Here is a 19,592-nt window from a genome sequence, read left to right on the forward strand (position 1 = left end):
CCAAGCAACTTGTAACTGTCAATCTTTTCTGATTCAACATTATTCAGTGTCTGGCAATATCTCAATTTCTCAAATGGGTCTATTCGCCCCAATAGAGGCATTCTGGTGAGTACATTTATTTCCTCAGGCTTCGATTAAAACAAGATGCTCACAGGTGTCGGACCAGAGGCAGTATCATGACAATTTTATCCTCATCACCAGATGTAATGATGCACTTTCACAGACTTCATTAGCAAGGTAAAAAGATTTATTATTAAGAACTGTACCATGGTAGAGTAGCCTAGAGTAACCAAGCTGCACCTGGTCCGTACATGACTCCTCTGTCTAAGAGAGGACTTCCAGCTCCCCTCCCCCTCCCAGGGGTGACTACGCACTCTGAATCCCAATTTGTCACCTGAGCCATATGACCCTTACTCTGCTGTGTTGCCCTTAAAGGGACAATCACCACAGTGGGAAAACTGCTTGTCCTTCTCTGAAGACAGGAATAACACACGTCAGGTAGAGTGCACTAGTCAAGTAATCAGAGTGGAAAACTGACCCACCTATTTCCACTGCTCACTGAGTTGGAGGATCATTACTATGAAGAAAGGGAGAGGTTAAAAAAATTTGTTATTTACACTGATGGTTTTTAGGCCTTGAATGCCTAATCAGAGAGTGGGATCAGTGGGATTTATATTAGCCTTTAAAGGAGAAATAAGTAAATATTCAAAAATGAAAATAAGTTACATGGAAACGGAGAAAGGCCAGGGAAATGGAAACATGGAAATAGAAAGAGGCAGAACAGGTGTGATAGGCCGAATGGCCTCTGTATATGTTGTGAAATTCAATAATTCTGTTATGTCCTTCCTGAGATGTTAGTAATGGACAATACTAGGTCTGGGCTAGTTGGAGCCATGTTGGACAGAGCCATTGTATGACGGTGTTTACATGCCAAGCAATGTGAGCAAAAATATAACAAGATAGAAAAATATTAGAACAGCAAGGGTTAGTTAGGAAAACAAAATTACATATATGGTAGAGTTTAGGAGAAATTTCCATGGTATAACTCATTATCTGGACCCACACTGCCCTTATGTTTAAAAGCAAGTTTGTATCTCATCACAGAGACCACTGAACAGAATGTGAGGTGGTAATTATGGATGTGCTGAAATCCTCACATTGAATTCCTCAGGTGAGGAAGGAGCAGCGCTCCGAAAGCTAGTGACATCGAAACAAACCTGTTGGACTTTAACCTGGTGTTGTAAGACTTCTTACTGTGCTCACCCCAGTCCAACGCCAGCATCTCCACTTGTTGGAGATGGCCTTGGTGTTGTGTGGCATGAATGTTACTTGACTCTTATCGGAACAAGTGGACTTTTGCCCAGATCCTGCTGCATGCGGGCACATAGAATTATAGAATCCCTCAGTGCAGAAGGAGGCCACCGGGTCTGCACCAACCCTCTGAAAGAGCACCCTACCTAGGATTGCTTTAGTGTCCAACGAGCTGCAAATTGTACTGGAAATCAGCGAACATCCCCACCTCTGCCTTTATAGTGGAGGGGAGGTCACAGAGACATAGAAAATAGGAGCAGGAGCAGGCAATTTAGCCCTTTGACCCTGCTCTGCCATTCGTTTTGATCATGGCTGATCATCCAACTCAATAGCCTATCCAGTCTTCCCCCCATATCTTTAGATCCCCTTCGCCCTAAGGGTGATATCTAACAGATCAAGGTCATTGATGAAGCAGTTGAAGGTGGTTGAGCCTAGGACACTACCCTGAGGAACTCCCAAAGTGATGCCCTGGGACTGAGGTGATTGGTCTCCAAGAACCACAACCATCTTCCTTTGTGTCAGGTAGTGGCGAGATCCTGCCTTCACTGCACCACCATCACCCCCTCCCCCCCCCCCCCCCCCCCCCCCAGTACCCCCACATCACAACCCCATCATCTGCAGAATCCTCTTCAATTTTATTTAGACTCTCTGTTTCCCCACTCAGTAAAATTCTTCCACTGTCACCTCCCTTGGTGCTAGGTGCGACTCCAGACAATAAAGTCCTTTCGCCTCATCCTCAATTATTTGAATTTTATTTGTGCTCTTTGATCCCACACGCACTAAAAGGGCAGTCAATCTCACTCCTGGCATTCTGTTTTAATGCCCATGTTTTGACCAAGGCTGTAATGAGGGCAGGAGCTGTGTGTCCCTGGTGGAACCCAAACTGAGCATCTGTGAGCAGATAAGTATCGTAAATGTAAGCATCACTTGATAGCGTTGCAGGTGACATCTTCCATCACTTTTCTGATGATTTAGGGGAGACCAATGTGGTGCTAAATGGCTGGATTGAATTTGCCTTGCTTTGGTGGACAGGTCACACCTGGGAAATGATCCACTTTCTCACCTTTTATCTGCTGGGTAAACACAGGTTAGGGGGGCCAGTTAAGGACAGTTGGGCGGTCAGCTGGTTCGTGATGCAGAGCGAAGCCAACAACGTGGGTTCAATTCCTGTCCCGGCTGAGGTTATTCATGAAAGCCCCGCCTTCTTAACTCTGTCCCTTGCCTCAGGTTAAATCACCACCAGTCAGCTCTCCCCCTCAAAGGGGAAAGCAGCCTATGGTTATCTGGGACTATGGCGACTTTACCTTTACTTTAACATAGGTTAACAATGGAAAGGCTGTTGAAACAGAAGCAGGCAGATCTTGTTAAAGGTTTCAATGATCAACCCACCTTCTGGAAGAGGATCGGTCATCCGCAGCTCATTTCAACCAAACTGAACGTGGGCGAGTTTGAGGCGGGTTGAATTCCTGCTTCAGATTTTTAACATTTTAACTTCCCACTACATACATCCATGCGCAACCATTTACGGGGGCAAAAAGTCATCATTAAGCCAGTTCTGAGTGTATTTGAGAAAGGATGTGGAAGCTTTTGTGAAGATGCAGAATAGATTTAGATTAAAGATACCGGGCTCCAGGTATATGAAGAGACTGGAGGAGTTTGGTTTATTCACCTTAGAACAGGGAAGGTTAAGGGCAACTTTAATAGACTTGTTCAAAATCAGGAAACACATTGATGGAGCAAATAAGTCAAACTGACACGAGGGTTGATAACCAGAGTCTAGGGCGGGATCCTCCGTTGCCAGTCTGCCCGGCTTCCGCTGCTAACGAGGATGGAGAATTTGGCCCTGCTGTTTGCTGGCGGTGGGATTTTCTACTCCCACTGCTCGTCGGTGGGATTTCCCAATGAAACCGCCCCACGCCCACGGGAAACCCATGGGTGGGATGCTCTCATGGCAGGACCAGAGAATTCTGGCCTTTAAATTAAAATTATTGTCAAAAGAATTCAAGGGACATGAGGAGCATATTTTTCAATGCAGCGAGTTGTTGCTCCGCTCGTGGGACTAGCTGGGCCGTTCCTACGAAGCAACAAGGATTTCCTGTCGCCATTCAATGATTCTGTGTTGAGATCTCAAGCACATTGCCTGAAAACATGGTGGAAGCAGAGTCAGCTGTCACTTTTTAAAGGGATATATTTATAAATATATATTACAAAAATTTAAATCAAAACCACAAGGGAAGAGAAACAGAGTCTAACTCAATATAATTCACCCACAGAGGCATAAATGGACAAATAGCCATTTGTGTGGCATCATTCTATGATTCATTGAAATTAGCTTATTTCTTTCAAGGGCTTATTTCTTTGGAGGTAGAAATAAATGTATCTTTAAGTCAAGCAGCAGAGAGTATGAGGAATTCAAGGAATTGCAACATAGTATCTGGTGCTGCTGGCTTTGGCAGCAAGACCCAGACTTCTTGGCACCCGAGAGGTGGGGTTGATTGGCTGGTGGCCAATGAATTTACCAAAAGGCTGTATTCTGCCTGACAACAGGTGGTGATTTGGTGCTACTTGAGTGGATTGATTTTTAGAGACTCAAGGAGCTCAGTTTGAATTCTGGACACTCAGGGGAAAGGACTCCCTCGCTCTTTAGAGAGGTTATGAGTTGCTGTATTTCTGAAACTGCAGAGACACGAATGAGTCTACAGTGACAACCATTACAGGCTGCAAACAGAGACCTGGGTCTGAAAGTTTACTTTGAAGGAATATCTGCTTGAAAGACAACCTTCTGAAACAAAGACTCTGGGTGTGATCCAATGGCCATGATGTGCCCAAAAAAGCAGCTCATGGTTCAGCGTGGCTGATAAAAGCCGTGAGACTTCACTCCCGGGATCTACCTGGCTCGCAATGCCTTGCAAGATCGCGTTAGTCATTGCAATGTAAATAACGCCCATTGTGGGTGCGATCACCTTTAGACAAATCCGCATATTAGAGCAAGATAGCTAGTTGCACTCTAATGTGAAGATTCCCCAGGTCACCGAGGCTTTGGAATTCATCCCCTTCACCTCGGAGACATCGGGTGGGTTACGTTGAGACTGGTCTCCAAAAACAGGGACCAGAGGGAACAGCACTCATGGGGGTCTCCCAAGGGATCTGAGGCCCCCATCTGCATGCTGGTGCCACCTGGGCACCTTGGCAGTGCCAGCCTACACCCTGGCAGTGCCACCTGAATGCCAGTCTGACACTGCCAAGGTGCCCAGGGGCACTGCCAGGTGGTATAGGCACTGCCAGGTACTAGGTTTGTGGTGCCAAGCTGGCATTTTCTGCACGTGCGCAATCTGGCCGGGGGTGCCCTGCATGGGTGTTGGTGGGGGCTGGGGACCCTCCCATAGTACGTCTGGGCTGGGGGGGGAGGGGGGCGTCAGGGGTCACTTCAGGGGCTGCTTCGGGGGCATCCCAATCTCTCACTTCACTGGGGAGTTCCAGTGGGCAGAGCTCCCCAGTGTACAAAACGGGGCTACGCACAGCCTCAGCCGCACGTTCCCCGCTGAGGCCCCTTATACAATGGCTAAATGTGATACTATGGGACTTTGTTCCCAATTAGTTGAATTGCACCATCTTTTTTCTTTTACTTCAGATTTTGACCCCTCTCCTCCCCTCTGTGTTTGTCTGTCCTGTGTGTGTGTGTGTGTGTGTATATAGAGGGTGGGGGGCAAGTTAAAGTAGAGGATTAGGAATTAGTTGATAGTTAACCAGTTGTATTTGCTGCATATTTCATTATAGTTCTTGTTATAAATGAAAAGTAACTGTGTTTAAATTTATCGGCACCGAAGACCCAGGTTCGATCCTGGCAGGTCACTGTCCGTGTGGAGTTTCCACATTTCCCCTGTGTCTGCGTGGGTCTCAACCCCACAAGCCAAAGATGTGCAGGGTAGGTGGATTGGCCACACTAAATTGCCCCTTATGTGGAAAAATAAAAAATAAATTTATAAACCTGGTCACTGTAATTATTGGGCAGACAAGGATCAAAGACTTTGGCTATTTTTCTAAGCATTATTGGCTAATTCAATTGTGTTGTGACACCGGGCCAGGTGAGGCTGGAATTGACCACGCTCTAGCCCAGCAGGTCATAACAGGGCCTAAAAATATTGAATGATAATTTTAAAAAATGGTCGATCAGTAAAAATGAGATCACACCCATCTCCAGAATAATGCCACATTTATTAAGAACTTAAAGTAAATAAATAAAAGCCAAAGAAAAGCAGCAAAGTAACAATTAAAATGCAAGTGCAAGTATACCTCTTGTACATACCAACATAGAAAACACAAAGAAATCTTTGGTTTGAAATGTGACAGTTATTTACAGTAAATCATCCTAATTCTTAGCATTTACATTGGTATTTTTCATAAATAAAGTAGAAAAATAGATCAATGCAAGAAGAGATTACATAGTTTAAGGGTTTAGGAAAAAAAGGCAGAGTTTTATTTTAAAGTTTTTTCTCATCTGAACAAAAAGCTAAAATTTAAAAATAATAACACATCATATCTGCTTACACATCTTCCATGGGAAGAGATCAAAGTATTGAGTATCATTTCATATTACATTAGAATTGACTAGGTTGAACCTCCTTTCACGTCAGACACGGGAATCTCTCCATTTGTCACCTTTTATTGCTTTGATTTGAACTCCAGGCAACCCAAATATATGTGTGCACTGCCTTAACAAATATATTGGACTGGATTCTCCATCGGCGGAATCTTCCATTCCATAGGCAACACACTCACGCCTGCGGATTTCTTGACGGTTTGGGGGTGCCCACAATGGGAAACCCAATTGGCCGGCTGCCAGGACGGAGGATCCCGCTGCTGGCGGGGGCGTGCCGCACCTGAAAACGGATTCGGCTGGACGGAGAATCCCGCCCAATATGTGCGTAGTAAGAGAATTCTTGACACCAGATAGCAATGTTTAAACGCCCCTGCAGAACCTAATGATGTGACTTTGGGCATTCAAGTAATACTGAATTGAACCTCATTCTAAGTCAACCGATATACAGCACCTACTTATTTTAATTTTCCGTATGTGCACAGGCGAAGAATGTTCTTTCTTAGCTGAGCCATTGGATTGCAGCCAATATAAGATACGAGGTCAGAATGGATGGACACTCATCGCTGCTGGTGCCAGCTGTCCCTTAGCTCAACCCCATTCCTGCAGTTTAAAGTAACACGAGACAATGTTGGCTCAAAGTATGTCAGACTTTACTAAAGGCCAGTTGAGTAAATGGAAAAAAGTACTGTAGGCTAACATTTTTAACACTTCAGTGTGCGTGTTTTATTCTTACTGTTGTTGTTAGATATATATTGAGAGTTTTGGTAACTGATAATGGGATAAATGGACTATTACAAAAACCAGGGCAGGAGTAGGACCCGCATCTATCAGTATTAAACTCACTCCAGTAACACGTGGGCCACAGAGAGATGAGTGCTGGTCAAGTTTGAGGTCATTCCTACAAAATTAATTCCCGTGTTATTTCCCGGTTTTCTGATGTATTTCAACGTCCTAATTTCCAACCCTGTCCAAGAACTAAGCGCTATTTGGATTGAATTACACAGGAACAGTTCACGTTCTACTATCCCTACATGTGTGATTGTTGGACCAACAGAATTACAGCGAGTCCAGCAGTCACTCGTACTGGGTGGAACTTGAAAGGCTGCTCTCACCTTGAGATTTTAGCAGTTGCTCTGTTGTCTGCTTTACGGTGGTCGAGTGGCCATGGAAGGTACGTGAGGTGTGTGGAAGGACAATGCAGAGAGAATATGAACTTTAAGCCACTCTTTACCCCTCTTTCTTTGGGCAGTGAACAGTCCAGCATTTCCACATCACAGCATCGACCAGAATGAGACTTCCCCACAACTGAAATAATCTGATGTAGGATGGCGGGGGTCAATGATTTTCTTTTGCACTCCCCGACAAATTTCACAGCTCAGCTGTCTCTTGTCAGTCTGAAAGCTATTGCAGATCGGAAGCAACCTGGAAATATTTGCAAACATACACTCCCAATTTTCCAACAATTCCGCAGAGAGCACAACCAGAAAAAACACTGACCAGTTGGCAAAGTCACCAGGGACCATGTCTAGTGGATTTCATGTGCAAAGCAGGAATCAGCGACAGCCTCATTTATATGCAATCTCCATATCAAGATACAATTCTTTATAACATTCCGATTCAGCTATAGTGAAGCAAAGTAATGTTTAAATTAGCTGAACACTTGAAACTGCAGGACTGTGCTTTAAACAGAAACTTTGTTACCTGGTCCCAATCAGTTATATTATTTTCTTTTAAAGAGATTCTCGCCCCCTTATTAAAACCAACATCATACTGACCACATTAGATAAATAGCGTTTTCATGTTGCTCCATGTCGCCTATTCATTTTCACATCAGCGTCTCCTGACTACAGAAAAGCATTGGTAGGATTTATGCATTCATTCTGGGACACAATACAGGCTGTCTATAAAGGTCACCAAATAACCACTGTAATCCTTAGTCCACATTGAGTTCTTGGTATGGGTTGACACTGCCTCATTAGCACCACATCCCATTAAATTTCAAGGGAGAACAGTTACTCCCTGAAGCCATCAATCACCTCTTGGCAAAAAAAATGATTAATCGTTCAAACATTTTGCTAGCGAATAGTTGATTCGGTTTGTTCCTCCTCTGAAGGGGAAAAGAAACTAACTTCAAAAATATTGTACCGTATAGGTAAAGTCGCCTTAAGTCCCAGTAGGCCATCGGCTGTTTTCCCCTTTGAGGGGGAGAACTGACTGGTAATGGTTTAACTTGAGGATCACCACACCTCAGGCGAGCGGCAAGGTTGAGAAGATGGGCCCACATAGAGCCTCTGGATGGGCAAATCCCCTCTAATCTACCAAAATGTCAATGCTATTCCGGCACCTTTTCTCAGATAGATGAGCTGCAGCATCTCAACATCTGTAATGTCATAACAAAGGCAACATTTTGGTAACATCTCAATTGGATTCAATCTTTCAACTTGGGTCGAAAAGCCGTAAATAGAATTAACCCTATGAGTCCTGTCCATACGTGGCATTCTTTACATTTGTTTCATTATTGATCATTCCTTATTCATGCTCTACACATATTGAAAACCCTAAAATATGTAAATCATAATCCATATCATGAATCAATTCAGTAAGCTCCAACTTAGCACATCATAAAATGTGATGACTACTGCTTAGTAATGAGAATAAGATTCAATCGAGCTTCACTGTAAGATAAAGAACTTGCATTTAGATCAAAGATTTCTATGTCCTCAGGACTTCTCAAAGTACTTCACAACCAATAAACAATTTTTGAAACTGTGTTACTGTTTTGACTTCAATGAAAAAACCTCTTGGGTGCAATGTAAAACCGTCACTCACTTTGTGCTAACAAACCAAGACAAATTTAACCCCCCTCCCCCTGTTTTCACAGAATAAAGTTCCACAAACAGCAATGAACTAAGTAAATAGTTATCCCATCTGGGATGGCGGGGCTGACGTATGAGGAGAGATTGAATCGGTTACAATTGTATTCGCTGGAGTTCAGAAGAATGAGGGGGAATCTCACAGAAACCTATAAAATTCTAACAGGACTAGACAGGGTAGATGCTGGAAGGATGTTTCCGATGGCGGGGAGTCAAGAACCAGGGGGTCACAGTCTGAGGATACAGGATAGATCATTTAGGACAGAAATAAGAGGAAACTTCTTCACCCGGTGAGCCTGTGGAATTCGTTACTACATGAAGTAGTTGAGGCCAAAACATATGTTTTGAAGAAACAGAAAGATACAGCATGGAGCGAAGGGGATCAAAGGATATGGGGGGGGGGGGGAAGACAGGATTAGGTTATTGAGTTGAATGATCAGCCATGATCATAATTAATGGCAGAGCAGGCTCGAAGGGCTGAATGGCCTCCTCCTGCTCTATTTTCCATGTTTCTATGTTAACATGTTGTAGGGATTTTGGCTAAGGGATAAATGTTGGTCAAGGACACAAGGGAGAACTCACCTGTTCATCTTTGGAGTCACCCTGGATGGGCAGGAAAGGCTTCATCTTAACACCTCTGACAAATGCGCCTCTGCCCATGCAGCAGTCCTTCAGTATTGCATTGTGGGCCTACATTATGTGCCGAACCTCTGTAGCAAGGTTGACAAGAATATACATAGAATCACTGGAATCCCGACAGTGTTGAAGGTGGCCATTCGGCCCATCGAGTCTGCACTGACCCTCCAAAAGAACCACCCCCCTCCATCCCATTCCTTTACCCCCACCTAACCTGCACATCTTTGAACACTAAGTAGCAATTTAGCCTGGCCAATTCACCGAACCTGCACATCTTTGGACAGTAGGAGGAAACCGGAGCACCCGGATGAAACCCACGCAGACAGGGGGAGGACGTACAAACTCCACACAGGCAATCACCCGAGGTTGGAATTGAACCCTTGTCCCTGCCACTGTGAGGCATCAGGCCGTAGTTTCCTAACTTTGTTCACTGTTAATTTGGAGATGACAAAACAACTATGGTAAATTAATGGTTAGCTTTAGGCCACACTGGTAGAAGGACAAAAGGGTCATTTTACGTAGTAGAGGAATTCATCACCATTTTCTAATTTAGTTAATACAGGGAATAGTATTCTTGTAGTCAACAAAGATGGTTTGAACTTCTAGAACTAGCAGAAAGTGGGTGATAGCGGTTCAAATTCCGTGGAAAAGATTCTGTGGGGGTGTAACCAGCAGTTATTCTGTCATTGCTTGCTTTCTGTTCTAACTTTCTTAGGTGCAAGGCTTTGATTTCACAGCATCCTAGCTGTATTCTATTGATATGCTGCATGTGATAAGTCGTGAGAAATGAATATTGACTAAATCATGCAAATTGTAGAATGTGTGATGTTTCGACTGACACTATTTTCTTTATTGTTAAAACACAGTCTGCATAAATCTCTTCAATACTCAGTGAAAAGAGTTATACCAGACATTGTCATTCATTGTTTTTACACTTGAAGATTTAGTTTAAGTCAGAACCTAATTCTACCCATACAGATTAAAATGAATAGATAACCACGTCCAAGCAAGGAACTCAGGCAACATCAGAAACGGAGGAAGTCACAGTATTGCCAAATACTGTCAGATCCTTGAGGTGATGCCAATCAAGTTAGGTGGAAGGTGTTGGGAGGTTGTGCTGGCGAGTGGGACACTTTGCACTCCGGACAACTCCATGCTAGTATCAAGAAATCGCTGTTGAGTTATACTCGGGTTAGATAGAGTGAAGCTTTCTATACTCAGGCCTAACACTGACGGTGTTCTCAATTGGTATTGGGGTGGAGATTAACTTTGTTTGATCCATAACATAGGTGCCATCAACTCAGCAGAAAATGCAGGGAGAAAAATGGAGTTGACGTTTCGAGTCCTCATGACTCTTCTTCAGAGCTGAAGAGAGGGAGAAATGTGATGGATTTGATACTGTTTAAGGGGGTGTGAAGCAGGTGATAATAAGTCACGGATTCCCCCAAGCACAAAGATCATCAACGGCCATATCAAGGCCAGAGATAGGTGGGGGCATAGAAGAGATCAAATCAGCAGTTTGTTTTAGACCTCTCCCCTTGACTTCAATGGAAATGCTGACGAACAGGCTGCTGATGTACACAAAGTCATACTCTAGCCCAATGCAATCCAATATTGCCATTTTTATTTTATGGGGTGAGGTGGTATAGTGAAATTGTCACTGGGCCAGTGATCCAGAGGTCCAAGCTAATGCTCTGGAGACACGGGTTCAAAGCTAACCATGGCAGCTGGTAGATTTAAAAAATAAAAAATATTTAGAGTACCCAATTCAATTTTTCCAATTAAGGGGCAATTTCGTGTGGCCAATCCATCCACCCTGCACAACTTTGGGTTGTGGAGGCAAAACCCACGCAAACACGGAGAGAATGTGCAAACTCCACACGGACAGTGACCCAGAGCCAGGATCGAACCTGGGACTTAGGCGCCGTGAGGCAGCAGCGCTAACCACTGCGCTACCGTGCTGCCCAAGCTGGTGGAATTTAAGTTCAATAAGTAAAAGCTGGAATTGAAAACTAGTCTCAGTAATGGCAACCGTGAAACTATCGTCGATTGTCATAAAAACCCATCTGGTTCACTATATGGCCCACAGAGAAGGAAATCTGCCCTTCTTACTCGGTCTGGCCTACATGTGACTCCAGACCCACAGCATTGTGGTTGACTCTGAAACGGTCGAGCAAGCTACTCAGTTCAAGGGCAATTAGGGCTGGACAACAAATGCTGGCCCAGCCAACGACGCTCACGTCCAATGAAGGAATAAAGAAAAAGAATTGTAAAGATTATGCTGGTAAGATTGTTAGAAACTGACCTTCGACAGATTCAAACAGTATTCAATTAGTAACTGAGTGGATAAACATCAACTGAGGGATTCTCCGTCGGTGGGGCCCTCTGCTTCGACAGCAGCGCACCCACGCCCGCGGGATTGCCAACGTCATGGAAGGCCACAATGGGAAACTCCATTGGTCGGCTGCCAGCACGGAGGATCCCACGGGGGGGGGGGAGGAGGAGGGGGGGGGGATGCGCCGCACTGGGGCTGGCGGGACAGAGGATCCCACCACTTAAACTTAACACAGAGGAATTCAACTTGAATATGTGGATATATGTATTCCTGCTGAGAGCAATTACATGGCGACAGGCTCGGGTGTTGACTTGATAATAACCCCACCCTCCCATGGAACAGTGTGATAGTTTTCCATTCCTTGGCCTCTCTGGGTGAGACTGGTGCTTTTGGATCGATTAGTTCTCAACTAGTGGCCGGGTTTCTCCAAAATCCCGGCCAAGTGTTGACGCCAGCGTCAAAACCGGCGCGAGCGACGCCGGCGTCAACGGGCCTCCAGGCCCAGGCCTTCACCCATTTTTTGGGGGCTAGTACGGCGCCGGAGTGCTATGCGCATGAAAACCGGCACGCCACAGCCTGCGCGGGTCCACGCATGCATGCCATAGCCGTCGCGGGTCCGCACATGCGCGAGAGTTGCCGTCTCCGCACCGGCCCCCGGGAAATATGGCAGAGCCCTACAGGGGCCCGGCGCAGAGGAACATAGGCCCCCCCCCCCCTGGAATTAGCCCGCCTGCTGATTGGTAGGCACCAATCGCTGGTCTGGTGATCGTGGAGGCCCCCGCCCCCCGGAGTCGGATCCCCCCACACCCCCACCAGGACGGCCCCCGCAGCCAGAACTCTGAGGTCCCGCCAGATGGGGCCATACGTAACCCACGCCGGCGGAACTCAGCAGGCACTTGGCCCGTCGAGCGTGAAGAATCGCCCGGGGGGGGGGCGCTTTCAACGGCCCCCCGAACGGCGTGACAACGGGCGCGATTGGCGCCGATTCTCCAGTCGCCGGAGAATCGGTGGCCCGGCGTCGGAGTGGCGTTGTGCAATTCTCACGCCCCCCCCCCCCCCCGGCGATTCTCAGACCAATCGCGGGATCGGAGAATCCCGGCCAGTATCTGCTCATTTCGATGAGATATAAAGTGAAATTGTGTTCTGAGCCAACTGTAGCCATCAGAGTGTGCAGTGCTGACATTGATGATCTTTATGCATGGGGTAATCGGTGACTTATTACTGCAGATTTATGCAGTAACAATCTGCAGCGAGTTACCAACTATTTGTGTCCTGTATATATTAACAAAATACAATTTGGCCTCCAATTACATGCCTTAAACAGTCAGTTTGACTATTTAGCACAATGCAGTAATAAGTTCAAGATATTCACAAAAACCATAAACCTGATAAGAATTGTTAACAGTTCTTAGAAAGTAACAGTGATAACTAGACAATTATGAATAATTCAGCAGTATTCCTGATATAGATAAAGAATCAGGTATCAAAATTAAAGGATCACTTAAACTTTCATTAAAGCAATAGCATTCCTGTAGGATCTAACCTTCTGACGCATAAATTATTTGAAGCCTCTCATTAGATGCTATGAAGCCTGTTAAGGAAAGCAGAAATCCCTTAGCTTTTTGCCCTCTCCCAAAATAGAAAGGTAACAGGTCTGAATTTAAACTATAGATTGGATAGACTGGCGTTCTTTTCCTTGGAGCAGAGGAGACTGAGGGGGGACATCACTGAGATGTGTAAAATTATGAGAGCATAGATAGAGCAGACAGGAAGACATTTTTCCCCTTGGTGGACGGATCAATGACCAGGCGGCATAGATTTATGGTAAGGTTTAGAGGGGATGTGACAAAAAGCTTTTTTACCAGAGGGTGGTGGGAATCTGGAACTTACTGCCTGAAAGGCAGGTGGAGGCAGAGACTCTCATAACATTTAAGAAGTAGTAAGATGTGCACTTGCGATGCCAAGGCATTCAAGGTTATGGGCCAAATGCCGGAATATGGGATAATAGTTAGGTGGTTGTTTTTGACTGGTGCAGATGTGATGGACCGAAGGGTAATTTCTGTGCTGTAGACCTCTATGGCTCTATAGGCACCGGCATGTGAACACTTAACACATTTGTCTGAAATGTCACTCTTCGCTATCTTCATGAAGGTACTATCCCATTTAAAACATCCTGCTTTTATTGCTTCTGCTAAATTAGTAGAGTGAGAAATTTCCGATGAATGTGCAAAATGTTGGGCTGTTGGTATCTCAAGAGTGTAATTTCAAAATCAACAATGTGTAGGGACTTGAAAAATATGTGAGTGCTTAATTACTGTTGCTCTGTGGGCCTGCCCTAGACCAGGGTGTTCTGTGTTCTGGTTCAGCTGCTCAGATGGAGCTCAGAAAGGCAATGGCTATCAAATACGGTGGCTGTGAGGTTTCCTGTCAGTGTACCAAACATCAGGAAAGTCTGGCGAGGAGTCCACCACAGACACAGCACTGCCCCGTAACCAAACCAAGTGCCATTCATGACCTTAGTGTAATAGCAGAAAGGATCTGGAGGTAAAACATTTGCATGGCCTCTTGTGTGAGGAGGGTATTCAGTCCCTTGGGAATTAGATTCATTAAGTCAGTTAGATCATGTATCTCAAATCCATTTACCTCCCTTGCTCCATATCCCTTCAAACCCACATTAACACTTTGGTGTCAATCGAGTCAGCATCTACAACGTTCTGGAGATACAGTTCCCAATCTTCAGATCGATAGAAACAGTAGAAAATAATCCCAAAGCAGGAAATAATACCATTATTAAGATTAGGGGTGGACAACAAATGCTGGACTTGCCAGCAAAGTTTACATCCTTGAATAAATAAATCAAAAATAAAACTCCACCATAGACCCACAGAGCCTGGAACTCCACCACAGATCCAAAGCACTGGGAACACCACCACACACCCACAGCATTGAGAACAACACCATACACCCACAGAATTGGGAACTCAACCACACACCCACAGCATTGGTAACTCCATCACAGACCCACAGCCACAGCAACTCCACCACAGGCCCACAGAGCCTCAAACTCCACCACAGATCCACAAAGCCTGGAGCTTCATCAGGCACCCACAGAGTCAGGAACTCCACCACAGGCCCACAGAAACTGGAACCCCACCATAGGCACACAGAGACTGGAACTCCACCACAGGCCCACAGAGCCAGGAACTCCCCCACAGGCCCATAGAAACTGGAACCCCACCACAGGCCCACAGAGACTGGAACTCCACCACAGGCACACAGAGACTGGACCTCCACCACAGGCCCACAGAGCCAGGAACTCTACCACAGGCCCACAGAAACTGGAACCCCACCATAGGCCCACAGCGCCGGGAATTCCACCACAAGCCCACAGAGACTGTAACCATCACAGGCCTACTGAGTGTGAAGCATCTGAAAACAATGCCAGGAGACAGTCACAGAAAGGTCTACAGAGCCAAACTCACTTGACTAAAGTCAGTCATGTAATGCAGAAGTTCTGCATATGAAAACACTGTACTTAGAAAAATTAAGTCTGGAGTAATTGTAAGTTTTTATCATTTTAAAATTTACTCACTTGGCACAATGAAGTGAAAAGGAGATCAACGGAAAAGAGCAGCAAGGCATGAAAATATAAATCACCGAATAGTTTCTGACCTAATAACACCCTGACTATCACAGTATATTGAGAGGCCAAAGTGTTAATTGATAGCTCTATTTCGTTACCCAAGGATCAGTACCAGGTTGCATACTGTTTATATAACGTATGTATCCGTTTCCAGCATTATACTTTATATCCATATTATACAAATGCATTAACTTTGTGGCTTTACCTGACGCATTGTAGAGGATTAACTGTTAAATAATGTAGGGCTCTAATATAACAATAGTATAAGTAATACAATCTGAAGAGACACAGGGACTAGAAATGTAACAATGCCTGTCTCTGCCGGTAGTATAAAACGCTTTTTACAATTTACTAATGCTACTTTATAATCGTAAATATTAAAATTTTCATTCAAACCGTTTTAAGGTGGTACTTATAAAGAACTTGATACAAACACTGCAACTCACATTGTGGACAGCCTCAGCGTACAGCCACACAGCCACTGGCCCTGAACCACTGAAAGCCTCGCTCCATAACTGACTCCAGGAGAGGTGATTCCAATTGATTTAAAGGTCCAGCATTTTGCTTCAAACTCAAATGGCATTTGAGGAGCTGAAAGCACGCACATTATAGATCCACAATCCCTTTCATTTTTGCCACCCGGGAGCCCAGATTAATTCTGCTACACGCAGCAATAAAGTCTAGATACACGAGCGTCTGATTCCAACAGGGAGACATTGCATTAAATAACTGCCCCTTCTTGGTACACAGGTACTACACATTATGGTTAGGTTTAGCATTCTGACACTGAGAGTTCCTTTAGACTCACAACGCCAATGTTCAGCTTATTGAATATTGAATTCATGGAGTCGGAGTGATACTTTGGGAGCTAACGTTTCGAGTGTGGATGAGCCTTTATCAACAGTATTCTCTGTTTTTGTTTCAGATTCCAGCATTGGCAGTCATTTTTTAGTACCTCTGACATGCTGGTCACTGAATGTACAAGGGACATCTGTCGTTGAGACACCGACGCTGCATTGGTTCTTATTGCATTTGCAGAAGCTTGATATTAAGTTATTGACTTGGACGTGTGACTAGATTTAAACTTGATGAGATACGGGGGGTGGTTTAGCACAGTGGGCTAAACAGCTGGCTTGTAATGCAGAACAAGGCCAGCAGCGCGGGTTCAATTCCCGTACCGGCCTCCCCGAACAGGCGCCGGAATGTGGCGACTCGGGGTTTTTCATAGTAACTTCATTGAAGCCTACTTGTGAAAATAAGCGATTATTATTATTGTAACCAGAATTTCCTTGTCAGAGCTCACAAACACTGCCGGCCTCTGCATAGTTCAGCTCAGCATTTGCACCAGTTGCTGGTCAGAAATCTGCTGTCACAGATATAGTTCACGGCAAGTTCCAGAGGTCATTTAGAATAACGGCTGAGGCATTTGCACTGGCCGATTAATTTGGGAAGTGCTGAAATTCCCAATTAGACCTACAGAATGAGCTTTCATCAGTAAGATCATAAGAAATAGGTGCAGGAGCAATGCAAGTGGCCCATCGAGCTTGCTCCACCAATCATCTGATTGCGGCCTTAACTCTCCATCAGCTTGGTCCAACAGTGACAACTTTGTGTCTTCTAACTTTAGAAGCTGAGAAGCGTGCAATTATTTATCTTACCAAGATGGGTAAATAGAGGGGGAAATGTATACATTGTAGCAGTTTAATATGATTTACTGATAAATACACAGCCTGCTATGTTTCCTATACGTCCTGGTTTCAGCAGACTGAACGTGCCAAACCATACCCAAGTCAGAAGTGCAATATTTAAAACTCCAACACCAGGGAAAGAACAATCAATATAAAGTGTCTGCGTTCTCCAAATATCAATTCAGTTAAGAATAAATGATTAAATATTTTCTTTGTAAATTTTGTACATTTTGAAGCTGTCCATAGAGCTCCCAATGTCATCAGAATTCTGATCTAAATCCTTTCTGGTGACTGTGGTGAATTCTGCTTTCAATGTGTTGCAGCAACGATTGGATGTTGGAGTTGCCGAGAGGAAGTCCTGTGGCTCCTGGAAGTATGAACTTTGCCACTCAACCCTTCTCCTGAGGCAGCTTCTTTAAGCGGGATCACATTTTCCAGCTCCCTTACTGAAGTCAGTGCTCTCTATTGGATGGGGTGCTCGCACCATCTCTACAAGCCCCTCATGCCCGGTTCTTGCTCTTGCAGCTGTACTCAGTGCCAGTCTGGGGGGAGGGGGGTGACTGAGGAGTCGAATATATCGAGCACCAAAACAGCTGAGCACAGTTCAGCCTTTTGGAGGAGCCGGCCTGCTTGAGGATTATCCATTATAAAATGGTACCTAATGGTGGTAAGATTTTCCAAGGAGTTCCGTCAGGAGAGAAGCAGTACCTATCTCTTGCATTTGTAAATCTTTTGTGATTGATATGAAAGGCAAAATTGTAAAAGTCTGATATTCAGCCATTCTTGATTTCCATAATGCCTTATTGCATGCCAGCCTTCAGGGAATGTAAGTTCTGTTGCAACTTCTCACTGGCTATACATGGATACCTGGGCCGTTTGAGCATATTAGCTGTTCCCTCATGATCTGGATGCTGGTGAGGATTTTCTTCTGATGTCCCATTAAGGTTACTCCAAGTCTTCGGACATCCCTGTGATTGAACGACAAAGGCAGGAAGGGAAAATAAAAGACAATGAAGACTTTATACCCATAACAATGAGCCCAGAGTTCACAGTTCTACGCAGTTTAATTCACTTGCTCCCGCAATTAGTAATTAGCAATTCGTGATTCTTTCTTTACGTTGAATGGGCATTGGGTTGAAATCAGTACAAAAATATAAATGGGCATGATCGGAGTACTGAGTTTCATTCTATTGGAAGTAACCGATTGAAATGCGAATTGATCTTTGTGTAGGAAACATTTTCTAACCTGCCAGCGTCAGACTGAAGCTTACCTTTTTTAAATTTGTTCGTGGGATTTGGACATCGCTGGCTGGGCCAACGTTTGTTGCCCATCCCTAACTGCTCTGAGTTACTCACTCAGCCATTTCATTGGGGCATTTAAGAGTCAACCACTTTGATGTGGGTCTGGAGTTACATGTAGGTCAGACCAGGTAAGGATGACTGAACGTGCCAAACCTTACGTAAAACAGAAGTGCAATCTTTAAAACTCCAACACCAGGCAAAAGAACTAATAGTAAAGTGTCTGCACTCTCCAAATATCAATTCAGTTAAGATTAAACGATTCAATATTTTCTTTGTACATTTTGTACAACTGCAAGAGCAAGATTTCCTTCCCTAACGGACATTAGTGAACCAGATGGGAGTTTACAACAATCGACAATGGTTTCATGGTCATTATTAGATTTTTACTTCTAGATTTTTATTGAATTCAAATTTCAATACCTGTGACCGGTCTGTATGTTTCACCATTTCCAAAGGCCTCTGATGGTTACTATGTTACAATGTGAAGCAGTCAGAAAACAGAGAGTCTACCTCTCCCTCCTTTCCATCCCACCTCTGAATCTCCTTATCCCAACTCACCCACACCCTCTCCTCTCACCCTACCACCATTCACCCTCTCCTTACCTCCCCTCATTCTCATTATCTCAGGGGCTGATCTTCATTGGGATAGAATGTGGTGGCCTCAACGTGGGGAGAAAAAGAGCATTAAAAGCATTGGAAGATATTTTGATGTCAGATGTTGAGCTTTGATGAAATAAGCACAAGAAGTGCTGTCAGGTAACCTCCCTTAAACCAAGAGGTTAGGGGAATCTCAGGGGCAACGCTTCCAATTTTGAGCTGTTAACACAAAACCATAAGGCAGTAACATGTAGGAGCAGAAATAGGCCATTCGGCCCATCGAGTCTATTATGATAATCCTCAACTCCACTTTCCTGCTTTATCCCTATAACATTTGATTCCCTTACTGATTAAAAATCTGTCTGTCTCACTCTTGAACATACGTAATGACCCAGCATCTAGAGCCCTCTGTGGTAAACAATTCCACAGATTCACTACTCTCTGAGAGAAGAAATTCTGCCTCATCTCTGACATAAACAAGCGACCCCTTACTCTGAGAATATGCTCTCTGGTCCGAGAATCTCCCACAAAGGGAAACAACTTCTCAGTATCCACCATGTCAAGCCCCCTGAGAATCCTATATGTCTCAATAAGGTCGCCTCTTAAT

General features: G+C 44.6%; 1 protein-coding gene across 2 annotated transcripts in view; it reads right to left on the reverse strand.

Annotated features, from left to right (window-relative positions):
• Positions 1-12,590: 12,590 nt before the first annotated feature.
• Positions 12,591-19,592, reverse strand: part of LOC140392851 (ephrin type-A receptor 8-like) — a 667,123-nt gene continuing 660,121 nt past the window's right edge. For both annotated transcript variants that reach the window (XM_072478584.1, XM_072478583.1), the window contains exon 17: positions 12,591-18,054. In XM_072478584.1, the coding sequence (XP_072334685.1) occupies positions 17,940-18,054 (115 nt within the window). In that variant the 3' untranslated portion in view covers positions 12,591-17,939. The remainder of the gene's footprint in view (positions 18,055-19,592) is intronic.

The sequence above is a fragment of the Scyliorhinus torazame genome, chromosome 16, assembly GCF_047496885.1.
Source record: "Scyliorhinus torazame isolate Kashiwa2021f chromosome 16, sScyTor2.1, whole genome shotgun sequence".
NCBI lineage: Eukaryota > Metazoa > Chordata > Chondrichthyes > Carcharhiniformes > Scyliorhinidae > Scyliorhinus > Scyliorhinus torazame.